Here is an 18,647-nt window from a genome sequence, read left to right on the forward strand (position 1 = left end):
TCACACTTTGTAACTTCAAAGCCGGATTATAGTTAGTATAGACGTAGAGTAGATAGGACCAATAACCTCTAGTCTTAAACTTCAAAGTCCACAACTTCGGCTTACGTTTCTAAACTCACGTTGTCCTCAAGCCTGTCTTAGAAGCTCACCTGACTGAATCGCTGCCTGCCAGACCACAACCTAGACTCGGAACTTACCAACTTGTTAGTCTACGGGTTGTGTTGAAAGTTTGACAGCCCAAGTTGAAAGTTTGCGTTGTCTTCGCTTTGGGTCAATTAATTATACGTCGCGGCTACCATGTTAATTGGGAAGCGAAAAGTAAATATAGTTTGAAGCGTTAGAATTTTTCATATCCTCGTGAGACCCTCTGAATAAAATATTGTTAATTTTTAAATACAATTGTTTTTAAAATACAATCGCTCTGGGTTTTTCCTGATGCAAAGGCTGTCCATCACAACGCGGCAACGCAGCAAGCGTGATGGGCACCTTTGCATCGGGGGCAGCCCGGGACGGGTTTTAGTACCTAGTTATTTTTTTATAAAATTTAGTTTGTATTTATATTTAAGTTTCTACAATACATATTACATATAGGTCTCATTAAAAAAAATGTAGAGAATATCTGGAAATAGAATAAAGGGAACAATCTCTCTCATTTATTAATTTTCGTAAAATGAGTCAATATTTCCAACCCCTATTTTACTTTACGCTGAACATACTTGGCTAAATTCACGATACCGTAATTAAAATGAGGTGAGTGAGGGCAAAACTCACATTCAAACCTCGATAATATTTTATTTTTACATATGCAAACTGAATGGTGTATGTAATAAGTGTTCCGGACGTTTGTATTTTAGTTTTTATTTTATTTTAGGTAGTTCCATTTCATAACTTTGCAATAAACAGGTAATCCCACCTCACCCCGTAGTCCCTCGTAATTGGGGTGAGATGGAATTTCATACAAAGGTGATTTTGGAAGATTGTTGGATCGATTTTTTTTTATTATGAGTACCTATTACTTAACTATAGCTCCATTTTAAATTGGATACCTACATTATTTTTGTAGCAGTAGCCTTAAAATCCCATCTCACCCCCCTTTCATCCCTTCTCTTTCCGTTCATAACCCAACTCTCCCCGCGAACCCTACACACCCCATTTTACGGTATATGTAGTCTCTCTAAACAATATGCTAGTGCTACCCTGATGCAGCACTATCTCAATCCTTTTAGCATCCTGCCAATCAAACACAGACCTTAAACTAGGTATATAAAGTTAGGTCGACTTTAGCACGGCTGAATAATGTTAGAAATTATCTTTTGCATTTTCAACAGGATGGAATGGGCTGTCGAAAAAAAAATTACTACCTATTGAAATCTCACCTTACGTTTTGGAACACCACGTTTAAGTCAACCTTCGTTTTGGTAATGCTCAAAATTATTCATGTTGTGTCTCTATCGCACTCATGAAATATTCATATGAGTCATCAGTCATACTACCACAGATATAAAATATCGCTAAAAAGATATAATAGTGCATCCACTATTATATCTTTTTAGCGATATTTTATATCTGTGGTTTACACACCCATATTCGCTATTTTCTACGCATTTTTCTTGCAACTCATGGCTAGGCAAATTCAATTTTTACTCAATATCCGAATGTCTTACATGAAAACAATGTGTGCAACAAATGCGAGTAGGTAGGTACCTATAAATGTATGACAATAAGTAGTGTGTATGTATTGTAAATAAATACGGTATGGTACGGTATTGTAAATACAGTAATGGTATATTAATTTAGTTGATGTAAATATTTAATAAAATGTTTGCATACCTGATAATGTTTCGCAAAATAAATTATTTACTTTACTTTAATTTACTCGTACGTGTGTGTAACGTTGCATACGTTAGAAATGTCAATCGTCAGTGCAATATATCTCCGTTTACTGGCACAAAACACTAAAATAACAAATAAATAGCCCAATACCAACCAAACGCTCCCCATTTTCAAGAAATAACAACACTGGATTTTAACAACAATATCAGCAATTTCCCATTCGCAAACAACAAAGTGCGGTAAGTACAAAAGTATGCATATTCCCGATATTGCAACGCCGCTATAAAACCCGAGCACTAAAAGTACTGAAAACTTAACAATGTTGCTACTTAGGACAGAGTTACGGGAACAAAGGACGGTATAAATGTTATAAGGTACGGTAACATTAGTGAAACAGTAAGTTATGTTGGTAACGACTTTTTTTTGCGGATAGCTTAAATATAAATGTATTTCATTTGTCTATAGTTATTTTGATTTATTTAATAAGTGCTGTTCAAATCAGTATATGCACAGGTTTGTTAATAAAAACAAATCATTAGACTATTTTACCCTAAAAACTGAAAACAAAGAGTGAAGGACGACTATTAATTAAAATTTGGATATCCAGTAATAGGAGTTTCAAAGCGGGTAAAAGCATGTCGTTCGACTTAAAAGATACCAAAATAACATTTTTAATTACGAAATATCCGTGAGACTGACATATTAAATAAATGACTCTGTCAGTTAACACGAGAGTTTCTGGATAATCTGGATAAAGCTCGTCCCAACAAACTTAAGTGATAAATTTTAGGGATGATGACAAGTTTAGTTGTGAAGTAGGGTTGGTAAGTACTTAACATTTTACTTACCCCTGACCATGGTCCTTCGACCCAGACAGGACAGTCCTCGGTGTTGCAAGGCTGGGTTGAACGAGGCGCTGGAGACACGCAACCAGGGTCTGGACTCGAACCTGTTAAAATAAAATACTGCATTAGTTATTTCTGAAAAATTTTGGTGCATTATACTAAAAGACGATTAAGAAGTCAATATATCACGATCTAGCACGTTAAGCATTTTGTTGCCTAAAGGGGCCCACTGATTAACAGTCCGCCGGACGATATGGGCCTGTCAGTTAGAACAAAAAATTTACAGCTCCGAACAACTGACAGGCCGATATCGTCCGGCGGACTGTTAATCAGTGGGCCCCTTTAGTCGGTCCCTCAATGCTGAGGATCGTGACATGTCCTTTTTTTGAAGACCAGGCGGCCTAGCCAAGGTGACAATCGCTATCGCTTCGCGATCGAATCGCTTTGTGTCTCTCTATCACTCTTCCATATTAGTGTGACAGTGACAGCGTTTCGATCGCTACGGAGCGTAAGCGATTGGCACGTTGGCTACGCGGCCAGGTTCCTCTATAATTAAGCTTCTATTCTTCGCCAAGCGCATGGCCTCGTGCAGTTTTAATTGCATAGACGCAGTGGTTTAAGCACACCATCTACTAGGAGGAGGGCCTGAGGTCTCGAGCCTTCAACTTTTCCTGTCATAATAACTCTCTCCAGCCTATCCGAGGAGCGACGTGAGAGGTGTCCGAAGTTTTATGCTCACCTACTGGTTACTACCAAGAATCGTAGATTAATTGGTAAAGCGATATATGTAATGTATGTACCATATGTGGCATATATCTCTTACCAGGTTCGTATGTGTCCGCTCTTGTCATGTTGGCAGAGCGTGCGCACAGGACGCGGCGCGAGCGCATCCCTCCGCCGCAGGTCATGCTGCAAGATGACCATTCCCCAACGTACCACCTGAGTGACAAAAAGTTTTGTATAGAAGGCACTAGAGATCTTGTGGTAGTTTTTAGGGTTCCGTACCCAAAGGGTAAAAAACGGGACCCTATTACTAAGACTTCGCTGTCCGTCCGTCCGTCCGTCTGTCACCAGGCTGTATCTCATGAACCGCAATAGCTAAACAGTTGAAATTTTCACAAATAATGTATCTCTGTTGCCGCTTTAACAACAAATACTAAAAATAAAACAAAATAAATATTTAAGAGCGGTCGAACACAGGAGTGGTCATTTCTCCATACAAACGTGCTCGACTGTTTCCTCCGTGGGTTTTGAAGCTAGAGCAATGATTTTTTCAACACAGATTAATATTGTCAATATCTGTGTCGGACCGTTTTGCTATTTTTGATATTTTTGTTTTTTAAGGCGCTAGAGCCCTTCAAAAATTGCCAAAATGGCCTAATTGACTATGCCGCAATAAGAGGCGTGCTATTCAAAACTGATATCAATTAGTCAAAAAAGCAAAACGGTCCGACACAGATAATGTCATAATCATTTATATTTCCAAATTTGGTTACGATTGGTTAAGTTTTGGAGGAGGAAACAGTCGAGTACGAAACCTCGATTTTTGAGATTTTTACGCAGGATTTTTCGCCTTGTCCTTATCGCACTCGTTTTAGGAGCCGCTTCCGTTAGCGAGACGGGTATATTTACCTAAAATATTTAAATCTTAGCTCATGTTGGCTCTTAAGGGGGGCTCCCATACAACAAACACGATTTTTTTGCTCTATTTTTTGTTGATGGTGCGGAACCCTCCGTGCGCGAGTCCGACTCGCACTTGGCCGGTTTTTTTTGACTAACCGGCAACTGACCCTAGTCACGACCGGTTACCATGAGTTGCTTTCTCGCGCGCGAGTCCATACTTGAAGTCGCGCGTGTGAGATACGTAGTATAAAAACAAAGATCACTTACATTTTTACGAAATAGTCCACTTTTGCTAAGCTAATACGTATATCGAAATAATAAGTTAGAACTGCTGTTTAATTACACAACTACCCTCCATGTATATTTCTTGACCATAACTGTCAGAACATTAGTAACGTAAATAAAGTATCTTATAATAATAAGCCATGATATTAAATTCGTATTAATTTGCGATTAATTATTCTATAATAAATTAAATTAAAATGTAGCAAATACATTTGTTAAATTGAATTATTATGATAACCGGATGTGCAGGAAACATCTTACTTGTTATTCCTACCAAGAAGTGGTGGAAGGGGTGAAGTCTGATTGAATATAAGCGGGTGTCTGACAGTTGTGGCTCACTTCTCAGTTGGAGAGCTAACGACGACAAACGAAGCTAAGTGTCCATTTTATTTTGTTGTGTTTTTATGACTTGTATATTTTCTTTGTGTTATAGTCTGATGGTATGTACGTTACAACCTTTAATGTGAATATAAACCTTTTAATTAACAATTGCTATGTAACGTATATTCCAACTGATTACGGGGTAATACATCATGTAGCTTATTGCTAGATCTTTATTACTGTTTTGAATTATTTCAGTGTGTACGTTAAGGTAGCCAGTGCTAACTATAAGCCACCAATATCTATTACGCAGCGTACCTACTTGACTAATTTAGCAATACAATATTAAGATTTTTGTGAATTGTGTGGTAAATAAAGCCGATTAATTGTTCAGTAAATCTACAATATACTTTTACTTACAATCTGCTTATATAAATATATTACTTAAATAATGTTTACCATTTTTATATTCTAAACCATGTAGTTGTCCCTATAATAAATACATTACTTTGACCAATAACTAACTGATCTTAATTAAATACTGCATTACATCCTGATTTCCTATGTTATTAATGGTCTTACTATTAGTAAATCTGACATCAGAAGTGGGATAGTAACCAGCTACACTTTACATATCTACTTATTTAATTTCAGACGAATTTGGAAGCTGTGGAAAGCCTTGTGATAGCGGTTATGAAAAACCGTCTCCGGTGCTCGCGGAAGAGACAAAGACATCGCTTTGCCCACCTTTGACCCCACTACAAGCGACAGTGGAGCAGAGTCCTGGTGTACCATGAAGCTATCGTCACGTAATTAATATGTTTAAATGTGCAATGATTCGTCAGATTGGCCGAACGATATTTGGAAGGGTATTTTTTTTTTTGTATTTTATACAAGATAATATCTGCTGTAGATTCGATATGTGATCGCTATGTCTGTGTATGATTTGGCATTTATGATACATGCTACCGGGGCTGACGTGATGTGATAAGTGAAACGGTAGCATGGTGATTGTAACCAGGATAATTGCTGCCGAGCCAACGAGCTCTCGCTTGATGTAAGTGAAAACGTAGCAATATAGGGACCTGCTGCAGAGCCTGTGTGCCCCACTTGATGTTATAAGTGGACCAGTAGCCAACTCAGGGCGATACATGCTACCGAGGCTGACTTGATGTGATAAGTGCCCGTAGCATGGTGATTGTAGTAGGATAATTGCTGCCGAGCCTGCGAGCTCTCGCTTGATGTAAGTGAAAAAGTAGCAATATAGGGACCTGCTGCCGAGCCTGCGAGCTCTCATTTGATTAATGTGATATGTGATATAGTATCTGACTAATAAAAAATAGTCATTGCATATACTAAGTTTAATATGATTGCAGAAATAAGGTACTTCGAGAACGAAGCACCTGTCAGTATGGCCGTGTGAGATACGTAGTATAAAAACAAAGATCACTTACATTTTTACGAAATAGTCCACTTTTGCTAAGCTAATACGTATATCGAAATAATAAGTTAGAACTGCTGTTTAATTACACAACTACCCTCCATGTATATTTCTTGACCATAACTGTCAGAACATTAGTAACGTAAATAAAGTATCTTATAATAATAAGCCATGATATTAAATTCGTATTAATTTGCGATTAATTATTCTATAATAAATTAAATTAAAATGTAGCAAATACATTTGTTAAATTGAATTATTATGATAACCGGATGTGCAGGAAACATCTTACTTGTTATTCCTACCAAGAAGTGGTGGAAGGGGTGAAGTCTGATTGAATATAAGCGGGTGTCTGACAGTTGTGGCTCACTTCTCAGTTGGAGAGCTAACGACGACAAACGAAGCTAAGTGTCCATTTTATTTTGTTGTGTTTTTATGACTTGTATATTTTCTTTGTGTTATAGTCTGATGGTATGTACGTTACAACCTTTAATGTGAATATAAACCTTTTAATTAACAATTGCTATGTAACGTATATTCCAACTGATTACGGGGTAATACATCATGTAGCTTATTGCTAGATCTTTATTACTGTTTTGAATTATGTCAGTGTGTACGTTAAGGTAGCCAGTGCTAACTATAAGCCACCAATATCTATTACGCAGCGTACCTACTTGACTAATTTAGCAATACAATATTAAGATTTTTGTGAATTGTGTGGTAAATAAAGCCGATTAATTGTTCAGTAAATCTACAATATACTTTTACTTACAATCTGCTTATATAAATATATTACTTAAATAATGTTTACCATTTTTATATTCTAAACCATGTAGTTGTCAGTAGTAAGCTAATTACTGTTTCTGCGGCACCCCCGCGCCTACCTGCGGCGCAGATTTTTTTTTGATATTTTTTGCTCTATCCTTAATGGATATATGTTTACAGCTTCTGCGGCGGTCATTGCTTGTGTGGAGTGGATTTTTAGTATTGCCATAAACTAAAGCCACATTTCGTGTGCCTGTCCATTTTTTTGGTTTTGACAAGCGTGTGACTCCATGTTTTTTTGAGGTAGAATAGTTTATTAGGGGTTGCATACGTATTTCTTTAAAACGATTTATTTTATTAAGGTTAAAGTTTTTGCCATTTATTGTAGCCTCCCACGCTGTAATAGTTACATCTTTTGGAATGCAATAATATTATAAATTTATGCGACATGGGCCGTGAGAAGTATTTTTAGAAAACCCATAAAATATCCTTCATTATTACGAAATGTCATGGTCCCCCGAATTTTATTGTGTATTCAATTATAGAGCATTTCATAAAACTGATCAGGTACAAACACGTTGCAACCCACAGGTGTCTATTTTATTTAATAGGGGTTTTGCCTTAGATAACCAATAAAATATCATTAATTATTACGAAATGTCATGGCCCTGTATTTTATTGTGTATTAAATTATAGAGCATTTTAAAAAACTGATCGGCTACAAACACGTCGCAACGTGTCGTATCATACAACGCACAGGTGTTTGGGTTATTTAATAGGTTTTTGTCTTATCCGCCATATGTATGCATGTGTGTGTGTTGTACAATAAAAGGAGAGCTCAAATCGATGGGACCGCCATTCGTTCAAACGTGTTTGTCTCAAAACAGTGTCAAGTGCTAAAAATATACTTCAAGTAGTTTAAAGTATCGCAATACAGTACTCTTCGTCATTAGTGTTTATTTTGCAAATCAGTATACAACTTGCAGCGAATTAAAATGGAGGTAAGCTCAACATTATCTGACTGTTTATACACAAATATTATCTACCTGTTTCCATTTATATCAAGCGTCTCACAAATGTTTTCTTTTGTTTTAGATTTCAAACGAGAATTCTCTTGAGTGCACATTCAAAAATTATTATTACGGCAATGTGAGCGACAATGAAACTGAAGTTTCAAAACCACTTAAAATCCGTACCCAAAAACGAACCAACAATATTGATGTATTTTTCGAAAAGCCTACGAAGAAACAAGCTGCAGAGTATTCGTCTACTGTTGCCCAGTTGACAAATGGAGGTACAAATTATATATCTTCTCGCGTAGATGACGTTTCAAAGGCCACTCATCTCATAAAAGTTGATGTCTATGACATGAAAAAATTGCGAGGTGTTCCAAGCGATCAGCACTGGAAATTCGCGAATACTAGAATCAAATACTACACGCAGACTGAAGAAGATGACTATTATTCCAATACACAAGAATTAATTTACAATATTACTAAACATATTGCAACTAAAAACAACTGTAAAAAATATTTCATCGAAGCAAAGCCATAAATCATCCCTTACGCCGCCCACACGTAGAAATCCCCCACCAACGAACAAACGATTTTTGGGCCTATATATAGATAGACAACGCAAAGCAAAACCATACCGTATCCCTTTTGACACCCGTAGAAGCGAAACAACGAGCACAAAATGGACCTACAAGATTCGCAATACGACGATGAGCTCTATGAACGCTGTGAAGATGTTTCAGAGCTCAATAAGTCAGTTTTTGATAATGAACTCTATGAACGTTGTTTGGAAGCCGAGAAACAACATCAAAATATGTGAGTATAAATATTTTAAACATGTTTTAACTAGTTTTACTTTAATTACTGCTTGTAGTGGGGGGAGATATGAAACCAATATAAATGAAATCCTAAACGATCTGTGTCATTTGATAAACCATCACAATGGAGTTTACTAGCGAAGACATTAAAATGTTCAGCAAATCAGTGCTACTGAAAAGTTTTCATAAATATTTAAGATTGTGGTTTATCAGTGGAAAACTTGATCCGAGTATAGCTCACGATTATGATTTTAAGCCCTATATCACCCCCTGTAGTGGACATGTAACTGTTAAGCGATCGTCGATTTCACCTTATGATGAGATAGATGGTGTATTAACCATGGAAGCCTATTGTTCTCTTTGCCGGTCAAATTTAATGTCAGGTATTATGGTACAAATGACTTTCGTACTGAATTTATTTAGCCCATTCTCGTATATAAGTATTTTAATCAATTATTTTTTTATTGTTTTAGATGCGTAACACGTGGAATAAAAAGAAAACGTGAGTCAGAGGAACCTATTCCAGCATATGATTTAACAAGCCAGCATCCAGCAGCCGCCATGGAGCCACAACCATCAACTTCTCGAACAGCTGAGGCAACATCTACTCCTGTCGTTGTTGATACTGTCGAATGTAAAACATGCAATCGGAACGTTTCAAGGAGGTACTACGCCCAACATGTAAGAAGTAATGTACACAAAAATAATAGTTTAAAATTTCATCATTCTTATCCAAATGTAGATCTTATTGAAACTGCATTTGGAAATAGATTATTGACTTATAGAATATCATCAAATGTGAATAAAGGTAACCTTGAATTTGAGACGCCGGAACTTTTTTTTGAGAGTATTAAAACGCCTTTAAATAATTTAATAGATGATGCCCTTCAACAATTAACAGTATTCAAGGTTAGCTTTATTTTACACGCAGAATTTATACAAGAAACTAAAGGAATCAACAATTTTTTTGATTTTAATATTTTAAGTTGGACAATCTGTAAAGGTGACAACAGGGAAGAATTTTTTGAAAGTTTAAAAATGTCACTCATAAATAAAATTTCAAACTTTGAAAAGAAAGACAGCGGATGGAGCCTTAAAAATATACAATACATAGACATGAACATCAATCAATTCAATCCATTGCGTGGTTCTTCGTATATCGATTTACCACATGATATTAAAACCAAAAAAGCTATAATCAACGTACAAAATAATGACCACGAGTGTTTGAAATGGGCGATTCTTTCAGCGTTGTACCCGGTTAGGAACAGTTCACAAAGAGTGTCGTCCTATATCACTCATCGTAACAAATTAAATTTTTCAAATATACCGTTTCCAGTTAAACTAACAGATGTTCATAAAGTTGAAAAATTAAATAATATAAGCATTAATGTTTTCGGACTACATTATAATGAAAATTCCAAATCACATGAAGTAAACGGCCCACTTTACTTTACCAAATGTCGTAAGTCAACACATATTAATTTACTTTACATATCTAATGGTAGCCAGGGGCATTACTGTTATATAAAAAATCTATCTCGATTAGTAAGCCGACAGATTTCTACAACCAATTATAGCTTTCACATTTGCGATGGGTGTTTATTAGCATTTTACTCGAATGAAGAACTAACGAATCATCAACAAAATGATTGTGCTCACATTGTTGTCGAACTCCCAAATCATGATAAGAAGCACAAAGATTGGTTTGGCAAAGAAATTTCGAACCAACAGATATTTTTTGACAAATATCATCGTAAACTTAAAGTACCGTTTGTTGTTTACGCAGATTTCGAGGCATTTTTAAAACCTATATCGTCTTGTGAACCTAAGCCTAGCACGTCGGAATCTTACACACAAAGTGATCCTAAGCCTAGCACATCGAAATCTAACACAAAAAGTGATCCTAAGCCTAGCACATCGAACATAAAAAGTGAACCTAAGCCTAAAAAAACGGAATCGTACACAAAAAATGTTCAACAACATGAAGTGTATAGTTTTGGATATTTTATAAAGTGTTCATTTGATGATAGTCTTTCACGCTATCGATCATATACAGGTTCAGATTGTGCTAAAGTATTCATGGAAACTCTTTACAATGATTTAACAAAATTAATAAAATTTATTCACTTTCGGAAACAACCCATTCGACTAAATCAGAGCGATTTAAACAAAATTGGAGCTAATAATAAGTGTTTTGTATGTGATAAAACGTTAGAATCTGAAAGCGTGTTCAGTTATGATTGGACTACGGGAAAATTCCATGGAGTGGCACATAAGGCTTGTAATAATAAATTCAAACCTCAACCGTTTGTACCAGTATTTTTTCATAATCTAAGTAATTACGATGCTCATTTTATTGTAAAAGCATTAAATTTCCGTGAAGGGAAAATCGAGGTTATACCTCAAAATAAAGAAAAATATATTTCCTTTAGCAAGGAACTTAAAATTGATGGAAAATTGTTATCACTCAGATTTGTTGATTCCTTTAGATTCATGTCGAGTAGTTTAGATAAATTAGCCCGAAACCTCCAGGAACACCAATTCCATGAATTAAGGAAACAATACCCTACATATGAAGATTTTAAACTTCTGAAGCAAAAGGGTATATTTCCATACGAGTTTATGAAATCGAGTAAATCTCTTGAAGCGTTATCGTTGCCTGAAAAATCTGATTTTAACAGTGTCTTAACAGATAGCAGTATAACAGATGAGGATTATCAACATGCGCAAAACGTATGGACCCATTTCAATTGTAAAACGATGTTAGATTATTCTAACTTGTATTTAAAAACAGACGTTCTCCTATTAACCGATGTCTTTGAAAATTTTCGCTCAGTGTGTCTTGATACATACAGCTTAGATCCAGCTCATTATTTTACAGCTCCTGGTCTCAGTTGGGATGCTATGTTTAAAATGACTGGAATTCAACTTGAACTCTTTACAGATTTTGATAAAATTGCGTTTGTTAAAAAAGGGCTTCGAGGTGGTATATCACAGTGTAGTAATCGCTATGCTAAGTCAAATAATTACTATATGTCAGAGTTTGATCCAAATGAACCGTCATCTTATCTTATCTACCTCGATGCTAATAACTTGTATGGTTGGGCGATGTCACAACGTCTTCCTGTTGGTGAATTTGAATGGGTTGACCCAACTACGGACTTTAAACTTTCAAACGATGCTGATTATGGGTACATTTTAGAAGTCGATTTGGAATACCCAGATTCATTGCATGATTCTCACTCAGATCTACCATTTTGTGCTGAACATATAATAGATGAAAGTAAACAAAAAAAATTGATTCCAAATTTGAAAAACAAAATAAAATACGTTATACACTATAGGAATCTTATACAATGTTTAGACAACGGATTAATTTTAACAAAAGTCCATAGAATCTTAAAATTTAAACAAACTAACTGGCTCAAAAAGTATATTGATTTGAACACTACGTTAAGGATATCTGCAGTAACCGATTTCGAAAAAGACTTCTATAAACTAATGAATAATGCAGTTTTTGGAAAAACCATGGAAAATATTGAGAAAAGAGTGGATGTGTATTTACTATCACAGTGGAAAAGTCAAGATCACAAAAAAGGACTTGAAAGTTATATCGCTCGTCCTGAATTCCATAGTATTTCTATTTTTACCGAAAGCTTAGCTGCAGTACAGTTAAAAAAAACTAGACTAGTATACAACAAGCCTATATACTTAGGATTTTGTATATTAGACTTATCAAAAACATTAATGTATGACTTTCATTATGGATATATGCAACAAAAATTCAGGAATAATGTTAAGTTGTTATACACAGATACTGACAGTTTTATTTATCAAATTTTTACAGAAGATTTCTACTCTGATATAAAAAACGACTTGAAAAAACATTTCGATACATCTGACTATGCTCCCAATAATATATACGGTTTTCCATGTATAAATAAAAAAAAATTAGGATATTTCAAAGACGAAAATAAAGGTAAAATTTTAAAAGAATTTGTAGGTTTAAGATCTAAAATGTATGCGTTGAATATCGAGGAAAAAATAGTGGCTAAGGCTAAAGGTGTGAATAAATGTGTCACTACGAAATTTCAGTTGGAAGACTACAAAAATTGTCTAGATAAAAAGAAAAATTTATTAACAGTAATGTACAGATTTCGATCTATAAAACATGTAATTTTTACACAGAAAATCAATAAAATTTCGTTATCTTATTCTGACACGAAAAGATATCTTTGTCAAGAATCATTTGACACCTTAGCTTGGGGTCACTATAAGTTAAAGTAGTGAAATAAATATTAAGCTGAACGATCATAAAAGTTATTGGATCGATTGTGCATTTGTCATTTAATTGTAAAAGTAATATTAATTAAATTTGCTCTTGTTCGTTAGTTGGAGGGATGATAATGTATTTTTATTTTAAGTGTATTGTATTAATTAATAATCTTTTTTAAATATAAGTTTTCTAATAAACGTATGTGTAATAATTATAGTAATTATTTATTGTTCATAAGGTGTGTCTAAAACAATAAGATGTAGATGTAATATAAAAGATGTAGTTTAGTATGATAGAAATTGTATATATTTTTTGTGACTTAAGTATCTTTTAACAATTGTTTAAATAATTAGAAATAAATATGCTAACAAAAAAAAAATGTTTTTGATTTACTTATAACGTAGTAAATAATTTCGAATAAATATGCATTTTTGTGTATAAGAAGGAGTGCATATATACACATAATCTTATAATTGGATTTTATTTTCTTGACAGTGTTTAAAGGAGAAAGACCGTTTTCTATAATGTATCATTTTATCCATCCTTTTACAGCAATTATTGCTGGTCCAAGCGGTTGTGGGAAATCAAACTTTGTCACTAACTTTCTGAAAAATGTAGAAAAAATGTGTAATACGGAATTCAGTCAAGTTCTGTGGTGCTATGATGAAATGCAGCCGCTATATAATTTAAATGGAGTCGATTATATTCAAGGCATTCCCGATTTAAGTATGTTTGATGGAAAGCAACCTAAACTACTTATAATCGATGATTTAATGAGAGAATCAGATGGACGCATTGTTGATATTTTTACTAAAGGCAGCCACCATAGAAATTTAAGCGTTTTCTATATAACTCAAAATCTATTTCATCAAGGGAGAGGACAACGTGACATATCTTTGAACACAACATACATTGTTTATTTTAAAAACCCTAGAGACAAAACTCAAATACGGTATTTGTCACGACAAGTTTATCCCGAAAATACAAAATTTGTTGAAGAAGCCTACAAAGATGCAACTACGCCAGCACACGGATATCTGATGATTGATTTGAAACAAAGCACTGATGATATATGCCGTTTTAAAACTAAGTTATTTCCATTTGACAAATGTTGTACAGTATATATTCCGAAAAAAGGGTTTAAATATGTCAGTAATCATTCTGTTCTTGTCAGTTCTAAATGATGTCTGATAGAGTAACCACACATCAACATTTACTTAAAGCTCTACATACGTTAAAACCAAAGTATCGTAAAGCTTTACTTAAAGCATGTGATGAAGATGAAATAAATATTATATGTGAGTGCATTTACAACGTTTTAAGGGGAAAAGTTCCATTAGACAGTACAGAAAAGACCAAGTTACATAAACATAAAAATATATTACGGAAATTAGTTTCTAAGGGTAAACAAAAATTAAGAAAGACTATTATAATTCAAAAGGGTGGTGCGTTTTTACCAATTATACTAGGCGCTGTTTTAAGTAGTTTATTGAGCTCATTAACGTAATTAAAATGGAGAACACGAAGAAAATGATTCTAGTAGAACCAGATTTCATTGAGAAGCTTAAACATGATGACAATGCACCTTTGAATTCCTTATCACGTTTAGACGCAGACATGCAAAAAATATTGAAAAGTAAAATGGGAGATCGTGAAAAATGGGCATTATATTCTCAAGCACTGCAACGTTTTTTGCATTTTACAGAAACAGATCGAAAACCGTTCAAGCTACCAATTATTGTTGATGATATAAAAAAAGTTCATGAAGACTTTGATAAGTATATCGATAAATCTATGGTTAAAAGAGATGAAACTGATTATAATGTGACATTACCAACTCCAAATCCACACGAATATGACGCTGCTAGTACTCCTTCAACTCACACTTACCCTGAACAGTTTACTCCATCACATATCATAAATTTAATTCCAAAAAGTTACCAAAAAAAAGGTTACTCCCTGCTTGATTCTATTTTAAAAAATAAACCGAAGATTTGGTGGAAAGAAGGAGGTGAAATCGTAGTGAATAATCAAGTAATTCCAGAAAGTAATATCACTGATTTGATAAGTGACGTTGTGAGACCCCTCAAACGAAAAACAAAACCCACTGGCTGGAAAGAATTTGCTTCAGTTTTAAATGATATTGGAGTTCCTACATCTTGCATAGGCAATCAATCTAATCTAGAATATATAAATAGTCTGCAGTTTAACAAGGTTCAAGATTCGCCAATATATAAAAACACCAGATCAACATCGACTCAAGTAAAAGAAGCCTCTACGCCAATTTCACACAAAACTCCTGAAGCATCAAAAAAGAAAATCAATTGGGAGAGATGGACCCCTTATTAGATATCAATAGGATTTACTATGATGTTTCTAATCCAGCTGGCTACAGCAGTATTGATAAATTAGCTAAAGCAATGCATGGTCGAATGAACAAAGATGAGGTAAAAAACTGGTTACGGTCTCAGGAAACCTATACGTTACATAAACCAGTTCAAAGACGTTTTACACGAAACAAATACATTCTTTCTAATTATAATGAACTTTGGCAAGTCGATTTAAGTGATATGCGTACATATAGTAAATATAATGATGGATTTAAATACATAATTTGTGTTATTGATGTCTTTAGTAAGTATGCTTTTGCTAGATCCATGAAAAAGAAGGATTCAGAAACAGTTAAGCAATGTTTTGATGATATATTTACCGAAGCTAGAGCAACTCCGCGTCACATTCAATCTGATAAAGGGACTGAATTCGTTTCCAAAGAAGTAAGGAACTATTTTAAGAGTAAAAATATAAACTACTATACAACAAATAATCCTGACATTAAGGCAAGTATTGTAGAACGATTTCAAAGAACATTAAAAATGAAAATGTGGCGCTATTTTACACACAAAAATACTTATAAATACATTGATATTTTACAAGATCTCCTTTATTCATATAATCATAGCTATCATTCTAGTATTAAAATGCGTCCAATAGATGTTAATTTTAACAACATTATGACTGTATGGACTCATTTATACGACACACCAAGAAATATATCAAAAAATAATTATACTTGTAATTTCAATGTCGGTGATCATGTCAGAATAACTAAATATAAACACATATTTCAAAAAGGTTACGAAACCAATTGGAGCGATGAAATCTTTGTTATCGAATCAATAATAAAAAGATTCCCTCATTTTGTTTATACCTTAAAGGACCTACAAGGTGAACCAATCACAGGCACTTTCTATTCTAAAGAACTACAAAAAGTTACTTATAACCCCACCATGACATGTAAAATAGATAAAATAATACGTTCAAGACGAGTTGGTAACAGAAAGGAGGTGCTTGTGAAGTGGAAAGGTTATCCAAATAAATTCAATAGTTGGATATCTGCGTCGAGTTTAGAAGAAATATGAGTGATGATAGTTTTTATTTAACTTTGTTGAGCAACAGCTCAATGCAGTATTATCCCGAAAATACAACAGCAAACTTTCTCACCAAACTCCCAAAGACAATAAAATTAGAAGGAGAATGGGTTGTCGGATTAGTGGAGTTTCATTACCCGTGTTCCTTGTACAACGTTCAGGAACATGAAAACGTAGTGTATGTAAAAAAGCACGTATTATTACAAAATGAAAAATCACCTGTTACCGTTGAATATAAGTCTCATATACCGGCAACAACATATGACGACATAGATCACTTTTTATCTGCCTTTAATGAAAACTCATTATTGAAGAACAAGGTTAAATTTAGTTATGACCGAATATCGAAAGTTATCAAGGTGACTTCTTCGCACAAAGAAATTGTTTCCGTACATGCAACGCCAATACTAAACCTTCAGCTAGGTTTCAAACCTAATACGAACCTTATACAATGTCAACTAGGAAAATTTCCTGCTAATTTATATTTAGGCCTACCATCACAATTATTTATATATTCAGACATTGTTCAACCTCAGGTAGTGGGGGATGTTATGACATCGTTAGTAAGAATAATACCGCTTGATCCGACAAAATACATTTATGGAGCATATAAAATGCATAGCTTCTCTCCTGCACATTACATACCCGTTATGCGTAGAGAGTTTGATACAATTGAAATTGATATAAGAATGCATACGGGTGGAAAGGTTCCATTCCAGTTTGGAACTTTATGCGTGAAACTACATTTTCAACGGATAAAATGAATCATAACCGTGAAAATATTCGCTGTCCATATGAACATTATTATTCTCATCAAGCTGGTTCAGGGGTAGGCATTGTATATAAAGGTGTTCCTCACCAACGAGGACATGGCATAGGAAGTTTTTTGGGGGGACTGTTTAGGTCAGTATTTCCTCTGTTATCCAGCGGTTTTAGAACGGTTGGAAAAGAAGCACTAAATGCCGGTGTTGGCATCTTGTCCGACATGATGAATTCACACCCTATTGATGAATCATTAAAGTCTCGTTTTAAGACTGCAAGCAGTAATTTAAAAAGAAAAGCTGATGAAAAAATTGATTCTTTGATGTCAGGGTCCGGGTATAAAATACAACGAAAGAGACAGGAGCGCACCATTACATCAAAAGCAGTGCGACAGAGAGGTACAAAGAAAAATAAAAAATATATAAACGATATTTTTTCTAACTAAAACATGTCATTTTTACATAATCATTCATGCGAATGCGCTAAGTCCGAGTTAGATTTGTTTGCCCTTCCATCAACGCAGACAAGTATAGAAAATGGGCAGTGGATACACTATAAACCTATTTCTTCTCTTAGTGATGATGGTCCTATTGAATTTCAAGTACCAGGATCAGGTGATGACTATATTGACCTGTCTCACACTTTACTGCATATCAAAGCCAAGATATTGAATCAAGATGGTTCTAACATTAAATCGGCAGAAACGCATGTTGCTCCAGTTAATAATTGGTTACATTCACTTTTCAACCAGTTGGATATTTATTTAAATCAAAAACTAGTATCACCGCCTAATAATACATACGCATACCGTGCATATATGGAAACTCTATTAAATTATGGACCGGCAGCAAAACAGTCTCATCTTACATGTGGGTTATGGTACGAAGACACTTCGGGTCATATGAATGCAACTGATGCGACTAATAAAGGTTGGACCAAGAGAGAAACATTTATCGAAAACAGTAAGGAAGTTGAAATGATAGGACACCTACACGGTGATATTTTCAATCAAGAAAAGTTTTTAATAAATGGTGTTGAAGTTCGTGTTAAATTAGTACGATCCAAGGAGTCGTTTAATCTTATGTGTAATCAAGATAAAAAACTTAAAGTACTTATAATGGATGCAAGTTTAATAATTAGAAGAACAAAAATTAACCCGAGCGTTTTACTTGCACATCAAAAGGTTTTAGCTTCAACGACTGCAAAGTATCCCATCACAAGAGCGGAAGTTAAA

General features: G+C 34.5%; 1 protein-coding gene across 1 annotated transcript in view; it reads right to left on the bottom strand.

Moving 5' to 3' along the window:
• Positions 1 to 18,647, bottom strand: part of LOC134661010 (protein madd-4) — a 431,812-nt gene that overhangs the window by 25,076 nt on the left and 388,089 nt on the right. The window contains exons 10-11 of the mRNA XM_063516910.1: positions 3,502 to 3,617; positions 2,682 to 2,782 (exon numbers count right to left, since the gene is read on the bottom strand). Coding sequence (XP_063372980.1) covers positions 2,682 to 2,782; positions 3,502 to 3,617 — 217 coding nt within the window. The remainder of the gene's footprint in view (positions 1 to 2,681; positions 2,783 to 3,501; positions 3,618 to 18,647) is intronic.

This window comes from Cydia amplana, chromosome 2 (genome assembly GCF_948474715.1).
Source record: "Cydia amplana chromosome 2, ilCydAmpl1.1, whole genome shotgun sequence".
In the NCBI taxonomy this organism is placed as follows: Eukaryota; Metazoa; Arthropoda; class Insecta; order Lepidoptera; family Tortricidae; genus Cydia; species Cydia amplana.